Below are 10,537 nucleotides of genomic sequence, written 5' to 3'. Positions count from 1 at the left end.
AACTTTTTTTTCCTATATTTTTTCTTTAATTGTCCGTGTTTACGTCTCTTTTGTTTTTCTTATTTTTACTTTCATAGCATATGTACATGTTGTGTATGTTCTTTGATTCTTTCTTTAATGATTTTTGTGTGAGTATGTGTCATCGTATCTAGATACTTAGGCAAAATCTATAAAGACTAAAGATGCCTCTTTTTTTTCTTTTTTCTTTTTTTTTTCTTTTTTTGTAATGAATCCTGTGTTTTTCATGACTTTAGTGAGTCATATTCTTAATGATCGAAATGGTTTTGTTTGACGTGGATTTTGTTCATATTGGTTTCAAAGTTTATTTCTTGGCTTATATTATAGATTGTAATATATTTATTCATCAAACTGTTTAGTTGAGTTTGTTTTCGAAATTGTTTTCAATGTTGGACATTTTCTTGAAGCATGTTGGTGTCATATATTAAAATACTTTAAAGTTGATAATAATAATAATAATAATAATATAGTTTAATAAATGTCTGAAACGTATAGCTGTTAACAAATGTTTTAACTATATGATTTTATTTTACAAATTCAATTTTGGTGTTGTAGTAAAATAAACAAAGATTAAATTATATATTGTACTCAATACATTTCCCGTGCATCGCACGGGTTAGCGACTAGTTAATTAAAAAGCCATGAAATCGAGAGAAGAGGACAACTCTCAACTCATGATGATGAACCAACTGATAATTCCATCCTTTTTTATTTTAATTATTGTTTTCAGCCTGGGCCACCAACCAATTGCTATGACCAATTAATTAATATAATACTATATATATATATATATATATGTTACAATTAATACAATATTCACCCTAATTCTATAATCATCAATTGCCGACCTTTATTTCAACTAGTGTATAACACGTACATATGCACGGTACAATTAAAAAAATTTATAATTACACACATATATGGATTCAAATTATACTCTTTTTTTTTTTTTTTTAATTTCTTTTAGATATACACATGAGTTTACTCTTTCTGTTTTTTTTTATTTTTTCTTTTTTTGTTTATTGAGATGTTGATGATTTATTTAAATTAGACCCTTCGTTTTTTGCACCTCATTAACTGAACTAGAACAAAAATTTTAAAAACTTAAATAGGATATGTGGCTCAAAATTAGACAACAATTAGAATCCAATTTAAAACCTAATTAAATTTTCTCTCAACTTTACATATTAAATATGCAATGAATAAACCATCTTTCACCAATTCTTAATTAAATAAATGGACGGGTATGGGCAGAATAAAAGAAGGGCCATAGTTTTTAATCGTTGACGTACTTCAGAAAGTTTGGAGTTTAAGCTATTAGTGCCTGCCTGGTATGGTTTATTAAATGGCATATATGTCATATTATGTGCATGTGCTTATCGATTATAAGCCTGGTTTGGTTTTTCACAGATTACTAGTTGCTAACTCGTGTGATGCACGGGAAAGCTTTTTTTTTTTTTTTTTTGAGAATCCAAACTCAGTAGCATTTTATTAAGCTCTAGAAAAATCAGCAAATACAAAATGATAAATATCTGGTGGAACATCCTCCATCCAGATTAAAACAGGAAAAGAAGGCCTCGCTCTCTGTGCTAAGGCATGGGCCACGGTGTTTCCCTACCTCCTAACATGAGAGAAGGATTTGGTTTGTAGCAAACCACTAATAGACTCAATGTCTTTTACAATGTGGCCGAAGCTAGGGATAGAGCAATTTCCATCAGCAAGTGCCTTAATAATCGTTACTGCATCACCTTCAAACATGGAATGCTCAAAACCCAGTTCAAGCACGAACTGGACTGCTCTACGTGCTGCCAAGACTTCCAGTACTTTTGTGGACGTTGGTTTGGTTACCTTCTCTACTAAAGCCGCCATGACCTACCCCCTATTATTTCTGACAACCACCCCAATCCTTGCCTGGCTCGATTCAGCAAACATAGCACCGTCAAAATTTGCCTTCACTACCGCCCCTTCTAGTGGTTTCCATTTAGTGTTTCGCTGTGTTGAAGCCTTCATACCATACCGGGATTGGCTTTGAAAATCCCTCAATAGAGTAGCGGCACTCTTCAATATTTTTCCCAATGGTACACTTGGTTCATTACACCTCACCTTATGCCTTCGGCCCCATATAAACCACGCTATCATAGCAAACAATTCCAGTTGGTTTGCGTGCTCAACAACAAGGGCGACCAGATCAGTGACCTGCGATACACTTGGGTAGTCTTTAAAAATCCATCCAAAGACCTTATCCCATACCAAACGTAGCTGACTGCACCCCCATAACGCGTGCAACGTGCTTTCATTTTCAGTACCGCACTATGGGCATGTCGGATCGTCAAGCACTTTCCTCCGGAGTAAATTGCATCTTGTGCGCAGAGCTTCAGAGCATGCACGCCATAGAAAATTTTTATTTTATTCGGTACCTTCATCTTCCATAGGTGCCTTCAAAAAGCTTTCTTGCTTGTCATATCTGATCCTGATGCTCTGTTTTGAGCGTCCAGCTCACAAAGTAATTGATATCCGAACTTTACTGAATAGACACTATCCCTACACCTTGGCCAAACAATGCAGTCAGCCTGGTTAGTGGTACACAAAGGAATGGATTTTATTTTTGCTACTTCAAACGGTAGGAAGAGGGGGTTAATCTTCGCACCATCCCACTACTTAGTATCTTGGTCAATTAGGTAAGCAACTCGCACATCTCTAGGGGCAATTTTTTGTGGTGAGCTAATCTTTGAGGGGAAATTTCCAGGTATCCATTCATCCCAGTACACCCAAATGGTTAAGCCATCCCTTACTCTCCACATGAAACCAGCTTCTATGACTGATCTAGCTTTTAAGATGCTCTGCCATGCGTACGACCCAGATGATTTTTTTGCTTCAAACACCATCCCATGGGGGAAATATTTGGCTTTGAATACCCGGAAAAATAAAGAAGACTGATCATGCAGCAACCTCCAGACCTGTTTTGCAAGCATCGCCTCATTGAACTTTACCAAGTCTTTGAAACCCAAAATGCCTTGGTCTTTTGGCTGGCACATTACCTCCCAATTTCTCCAATGAATTTTCCTTTGCTCCCCTCTTTGCCCCCACCAAAATTTCCTTATTAACATCTCGATGTCATGACAAAGGCCCACCAGAAGCTTGAAACAAGACATGGCAAAAGTTGGAATGGCTTAGACCACGGCTTTTAGAAGAACCTCCCTACCTGCTTGGGATAAAAGTTGCTATTTCCACCCTTGCAATTTATTCCATACTCGTTCCTTAATATAGTTTAGGCTTGCTCTCTCATTTTTTTCCACCACCGCCGATAAGCCCAAATATTTTTCATACTCCTTAACCTCCTCCACCCCTAAAAAATTTGGGATCTCTTCTTTTCTTTCCTCAGTGATAGCCTTGCTAAAAAAGATTGTCGTCTTCCCTCTATTTATTTGCTGGCCCGAAGCTTGTTCATATAGAGTCAAAATCTCTTGTATTTTAACCAAATCACCCATTACCGCTCTAGTAAAGAGCAAGGTATCATTTGCAAAGAACAAGTGACTGATCTGTGGTCGATTCCTACACAAAGAAAAACCCCTGATCTCATCCTCCCTAGCTGCCGCTTGAAGCAACCGGTTTAAGCCTTCTAAGCACAACAAGAACAAGTAAGGTGATAGAGGATCACCTTGTCTTATTCCTCTAGAAGGTTTAATATCACCCTTTGGTTCTCCATTCACCAAGATAGAGTAGGAAACCGTACTAATACACTCCATGATTAACTTCACCCATTTTTCACCAAATCCCATCTTCTCCATGACTTTTTTGAGAAACCCCCATTCAACTCGGTCATACGCCTTACTCATGTCAAGCTTCAAAGCCAGGAATCCTTTTTTTTTTTTACTTCTAATTCTTCATATGATGTAAGGTTTCAAAGGCAACCAATATGTTGTTAGAGATGTCTTTATCTGACTGAAAAGCACTCTGAGACTCCGATATGAGGTTAGGTAAAATTCTTTTTCAACTTGTTAGCCACAACTTTTGACACTATTTTATAGAGAGTATTACAAAGAGAAATAAGGTGAAATTCAGATACAAGAGAAGGGCTTTTAACCTTAGGAATAAGTGTAATGAAAGTATTATTTAACGATTGAGGGAAGGAACCTGAATTCAAGCAATTTAGAACCACTGCCGACACTTCATCACCAATAATTTTCCAATAGTGTTGGAAAAATAATGGAGGCATTCCATTAGGTCTTGGTGTCTTTAAAGCTTCCATTTGAAACACTGCCCTATCCACTTCTTCCCGAGTATACACCTCCTGGAGCATATTGTTCATTTCAGTTGTGACTATACATGGGATATCTTCCACAGCTTGATCCAAATTGCATGGAGAGGCCAAAGTGAATAAATCTTGATAGTAACTGATTAGGATTTGTGCAATCTCTTCCTCATCCATACACATCTGCCCCATTAGATTCCTAAGCTCACAGATTTTATTACGTCGATATCTATAAGTTGCCCGGCTATGGAAGTAGCGAGTGTTCTTGTCTCCCTCATGTAACCATAGTGCCCTAGACCTCTGTTTCCACATTTTTTCCTCTTTCACCAACAAATCACTGATCTCCCTTTTTAATTTCAACACACCCTCCACTGTTCCACCCTTAATCGCTGCTTCCACTTCTCTTCTTAATTTTTCCTTCTTTTCCTTCAACTGTTTTGTTACATTGCCAAATGAGTTCCTACTCCACCATGTCAAATTCAATTGGCACCTTTTTAATTTCCCTTCAACTTGCTCCATCAGATTTCCACGAATTGGTTGCCTCCAAGCCAACTCCACTGAATCTTGGCACCCTTCTTCATCAATCCACATTTGTTCAAACCTCCATGGCCTTTGAAGTTTCTTTGGTATACCTAATGGAAAAATCACAATCAGCTTGTGATCTGAAGTGCCACATTCTAAGTGCACTATTTTTGTATCCAGAAATTTCTCAATCTAATCAATCGTTGCAACTGCTTTATCAATCCTCTCTCAAATTGTGTGTCCATCCCTTTGTCCGTTACACCATGTAAATTTTCCTCCCACATACCCCAAATCTCTAAACCCACATTCATCTAAAACATCTCTGAAATCTTGCATCTGCCTAAATGGGCATAAACGGCCTCCCAATTTTTCATGTGCTCTTGTAATTTCATTGAAATCACCTACGCAAATCCAAGGCAAAGAGTGCCTAACTTTTAGACTGCGTAACTTTGCCCAAGAAATATGATGGTTTCGCATATCCGGTTCACCATAGAACCCTGTGAACCGCCACACATCCTCTTTTCCTTTGTTAACAATGGCATCAATATGGTTGGGAGAGAATGTATCCATTGAAAAATCAAAATCTGTTTTCCAGAAAACAACCACCCCGCCTCCTCTACTTTCTCTAGAGACTTCGATCATACCTCCAAACTTGTAATGTGCCCAAATTTCCTCCAACCTAGCTTTTGTCAGCCATGTCTTGGCCAAGAACATGACTGAGGGATCTTGTGTCCAGATTAAATCTCCAAGCTCTTGCTCTGTCTCTGGGTTCCCAAGCTAGCGACAATTCCAACATAGTAGACTCATTGGGACTGGCGGGGCTGTGTAACAACCTCCGCCAATGAATCTGTTGTTGCACATCCATTCCGTAACTCTAACTTCTTCTTCTTGTTTTGATCTCCCCAACCTCCATCATTCTCAGTCAGGTTTCTTTTTGCAGGCAAAATAGCATGCAAAGCTCCCTCATACTCTTCAAAAATTTTTTTAGTTGTTTCTTGGCATAACCTTTTCCACGTTCTCTATTTAGGGTTTTTTCCTTAGCTCCCCTCACATGGGCTCATGTGATCATTAATCCTAGGTGGCACGTTGATGCATGACCCACTCTCCTTCACGTTACAAGCTGACTTCTTGATTTGAATTACAGGACTTTCTGTTACTCCTTGATTCTATACCGACTTAGCATTATCAGCGGCAATAATATTTTCATTTAAATCACATATCCTTAATTCCTCATCATTTTCCTTTAACTTCCTTTCCTGGCTATCCTTTTCCAAATCAGGTTTAGACATTTCTCTCACTGAGTGGGCAGAATCAACTCCACCAAAATTAATGCACTCATTAAATTCCTTCGCCAAATCTACTTCTGTTTCTGCCTGTTACATCTCCACCGTGACTGGCAGTTTTGGCCACCCCATTGCCGCCCTTGAAGTGTCATCCCCACCCCACTGGTTTACTGGTTGTTGCTTCTTTTTCCTAGCTTCAAAAAAACCTAGTACTCGAATGACGGATTTTTTGTTTAGTGCTGCCATGGTGGTTCGTATCCAAGGTCCGTACTCTTTGTCGTCGTTCTTGAGGCTTCCATCACTCTCTATCCACCGATCACAATCCTTATCGCTGTGGTTTAAGCACCCACACCAGTAACCTATGTTGGGCAGCCTCTCGTACTTAAAGGATACCCACGCTTCGTCCCCCTCATCAAAGGAAATCAGCCTACCTCTACACAGGGGAAGAGATACATCGATTACCACTCGCACCCTCATGAAACTTCCACCTACCATCTCTGAGAGCTGAGTCGTCTTATCCACTATTCCAACATTTCCACATATATCTTCAGACACCTCACGTGTCATATAAGGTGCTGGAATATCATGAATTTGAATCCATATAGCTACCTGCTTAAAAACCAACTCACGAACTAGTACTTTTTCTCATATCGTTGCAGCAACACTATATGCCTATCAAAGCTCCACGGTTCAGCCGCAAAAATCTTTTCTACCTCCTCCTTATCAGAGAACACAAAAACCATTATATGATCACCTGCATTTCAAACTTCAGACCCGTGTTTAGATCTCCATAACGGGTTGAAAGTACGAATGATTGCATCAATACTTAGTGCCCGTTTTGTTAAGAACTTCGCTACAATTATAAACTCAGTCAGACCCCTATCCTTTCCAAGATGGACTCCACCACCTTCTCTGTCATTCAGAGAGAGATTACTCTAGTGCTTCGTAAGACTCTCCATTGCTGACCTCATTTCACTTCCACTCGTGTTTCCCCACCCCAAAAAACCAATAGCCCACAAGCCTACAAATAACTTTATTATCGTAGGGACCTAACACCTTACTAGAAGGGACACTCTGTTCTACTACCTAAGAGAAGCTGGAAGGACAAAGCTTTTCTTAGGTGCAGAAAAACCTTTAATTGCCACAATACAATTACTGTAGGAAAGCTATTGTGTATAAAGCTATAAACTATTCTTTTTCTCTTCCTCTATGATTGTACATTAGAATTCCAGTCATATAGTTTCCTATCTTTGATATGAAACATTAAATTACGTAATGAAAAATAGAAATCAAACTTAAGTTTAAAATAAAATGAAGAATTAAATCTTTAACATCCTCAATTATCCATAAAATGTATGAAACACAAATTTAAAGAATTACTTAATCAATATTTCAAATAAATTAAAAAAAAAACTTTAAAAAGTGTTTTTTGTATCTTCTTCCTTTGTTGCTTTGTAATAGTCATTGAATATGTCCTTTTGTTTTCCTTGTGTACAGATGTTGGTGTGAGTTGCACATTGCTTTGAACATCAACTTTTTGAAACTTTGTAAAATCACCACCTTGTTCACTTGATAAGTTGCTACTACATTCATTTGAAGTATCACTAATGTAAGCCTGACAATAAAATAGGTTGATAAATGTATTACAACACAAACAAATTAAATATCTAATTTGTAATTTTGCTATATTAAAAAATATGTACTTCTGACATTTTATCAAGCTAAATTGTTTTGTCAATATTTTCAAAAGATTCAAAAACTTTCTTAACAGTGTAGAATTCCCATCCATACTTAAGATTATAGTCATTTAGTTGTATTTGGAAAACAAATTCTATTCCATTCAGATTTTCTATTTGCACAGGAAGGATGACTTCTTCAGGCACCTAACAAAAGTAATATTTTTCAAATTGTACACTCAAGTAAAACTTGGACAAAGATGTTCTACTAAAAAAAAAAAAATTGGTCATAGCAATAAATGGGAGTTCTACTGATCCATGTTTCCTATGGATGTCTCATAATGAGGTATGTATGAACTTTTTTGTTGATTGGAAGTAAACTTAATGATGAATGCTGACTATTTTGAAGGATAAAATGTTATACATAATGGTCGAAAGCAAAACTGATTTAGTGATTGTGAAAATTTTGCAGATATTTGACAGATTCACCAATAAATTATAAATCATTCCTTGGAAGTTGATTGTATCAACAGCATGTGTGCTCAGTCCTTTGCCGCAACAATATTTAAAGAGAAGGCCAATAATATTTGATTGAAAAGTTCCATCTTTTTTCAATAGTTTTGACAGTGATTCATAGACCCAATAGTGAAATCCTTTTTGGCCAACCTTCAAGAAGGTTTCGTGATGGCCAACTATCATATATTTTATACATAAGTAGGCTAGAAAATTTAAAAAAAAAAATTAGAGGAAAGTAGCAAACGTTGGTGGTGGCGTTGATAAAAGGCAAAGATTGAGGGGGCGGACTATAGCACGCAATTGAGAGAGAATGAGCAGCGATCAATCTGACAATCTGTATGAATTTGAAGCAATATATTTATTCAGCAATCTAGCCATAGGAATCCAATTTTCAGCCAACATTCAAGAAACATTAATAAAAGAAACCATTATGTTCAAAACTCTAATCATTAAAAAATCAAACCTACTTATCAATATCCCTTAAACTTTCAAATTGATAACCTTAGAGACCTTTATAATTCAATTAATCTCCTTTCTACTATATAAACCTATCTCACCATCAATACCAATCTCAATTTCTAACAAATGAATCATAAAAAATTCAAACCCATAGCTCAATTTCCACTAAAAATATTCAAATTGATTAAAGCTTTTCTTTCATAAGACAACTGATGATAACCAAAACAACAATAAATGAAATTTTCTGGTAGTTAGAAGCACCAACAACAAATAGGCAAAAAACTTTCAAAGTTTCAATTTCATACTCTTATTCAAAAGAATTATAAGAATTGCAACAGCAACATAATTGCTTTGACTCTAATTATCTCTCTGCAATAGATTCTTCCACAATCTAAGAAGCTTTAGTCTATATTTTATGCAAAGAAGTGACTCTTTGCACAAACTGCTGGGGACCAGGAGTTTTAGTTGACTGCTAGTGCCATGTCAAACTAAAGTAGAATGGTTAGTAATTGCAGAAATTTTGGTTCTAGAAAGCAATAAATTTCCTACAATTTTATTTTGATAAGTGAGTTGAACATGTGGAGCTAAAGTCAAAATGAAGATCTGTCTAGTTGTTTAATCTCTAATAACTCATGATCTTTGACAAATTTTTTTTTTTTTTTTTTTTTGGAGGAGGAGGAGGAGGGGTGCATTCTACATGGTATTCATGTTAAACAAAAAATCAATCTATAAGAAAAATAATTTTAAGAATCTTTACAGGAAAATAAAATTTATGCAAACAGACTAAACATTTAGAAAATATAAAGATCAAACGTTACAGCCCAACTTACTTGTCACTAATAAATTTTTCCTGAGTGAAGTAGCCAAGAGAGAGCACCTCCATAAGATTATGTTGCTTATCAAGACCCTGTTGCCTAGCGAAATGCATAAGCCTGTGGTTGTCTAGAGTATTTCCCATATGCATTTAAGACAATGTTAGTGGAATCTCCAATAGATTAAGGTCGCTTCATAGCTTCCTCACCTATATAAAGTTATCTATATATTTAAAACTATTTTTATGCTTACGTGAGTCCTGAAAGGTTATATTCCAATCCATGGCCCCTAAAAACTTGAAAATTTGCAAAGCAGTCATAATTATTTATTGCATACAATGACCAGCCAAATCAAACTTAATGTAAGCAATTCAATGATATGTATATAAGTGATTCAGAGAATTTTTGGAAAACCTCTAACATCTGAGCTTCTATCCTCTTAGTTTGAGATCCAAACTTGTTCCTGTAATACTCTTTCCTATTGATGCCTTCTTTTGGGGCAGAAAGATTAAGTTGAAATGGATGCCATCGAATCTGCAAATGTAGTTGATAAAAGATGAGAGTGGAAACACAAACATGTGCGTGAAACACACACACACACACACACAGAGCAAACCTCAAAGTCATAGTGATCCTTAGATGCAACTATAGCTTTGTCAAGATTTTTTTTGCCCACAAAGCACCATGGACACATAGTGTCTGAACTGATATCTATTTTTATAAGCTTTTTCTGAGTGTTGTTTCCAATTGACTCGGATGCAAACATGATGCCTTTGTATCTGCAAGTTTTCTAAAATATATTGATTTAGTTTTGAATGTAGTGAAGTACAATGGTTTTTCTTCTTCACATGTTATAACTCAAGATAACATTTTCTACCGAAGAATTATTAACTTAACAAATTACAAACACATGTACTCTTGAATCGGAACCCCTGGATCAAAATGAAGCCAGGTGCATAACCCATGACTACTTGAAAAGCTATATTATTCAAAATTAAT

The 10,537-nt window shown here is 36.3% G+C and overlaps 1 protein-coding gene across 1 annotated transcript; it reads right to left on the bottom strand.

Annotated features, from left to right (window-relative positions):
• Positions 1–9,552: 9,552 nt before the first annotated feature.
• Positions 9,553–10,316, bottom strand: LOC115994242. The gene is made up of 4 exons (XM_031118308.1): positions 10,155–10,316; positions 9,955–10,072; positions 9,792–9,837; positions 9,553–9,682 (listed from the first exon to the last, which is right to left on the bottom strand). The coding sequence occupies exons 1-4, from the start codon at positions 10,302–10,304 to the stop codon at positions 9,553–9,555; spliced, it is 444 nt and encodes a 147-aa protein (XP_030974168.1). The 5' UTR covers positions 10,305–10,316.
• Positions 10,317–10,537: the final 221 nt, after the last annotated feature.

Source organism: Quercus lobata, chromosome 6 (genome assembly GCF_001633185.2).
Source record: "Quercus lobata isolate SW786 chromosome 6, ValleyOak3.0 Primary Assembly, whole genome shotgun sequence".
In the NCBI taxonomy this organism is placed as follows: domain Eukaryota; kingdom Viridiplantae; phylum Streptophyta; class Magnoliopsida; order Fagales; family Fagaceae; genus Quercus; species Quercus lobata.
The sequence above is the reverse complement of the archived record's forward strand: the minus strand, read 5'-3'. Positions and strand labels throughout refer to the sequence as shown.

Coding starts and splice junctions, on each gene's coding strand:
- LOC115994242 (XM_031118308.1), bottom strand. CDS start 10,304: ATGTTTGCATCCGAGTCAATTGGAAACAACACTCAGAAAAAGCTTATA. Junction 10,073..10,154: donor AGGATCACTATGACTTTGAG/GTTTGCTCTGTG, acceptor CTACATTTGCAG/ATTCGATGGCATCCATTTCA. Junction 9,683..9,791: donor TATAACCTTTCAGGACTCAC/GTAAGCATAAAA, acceptor TTAAATGCATAT/GGGAAATACTCTAGACAACC.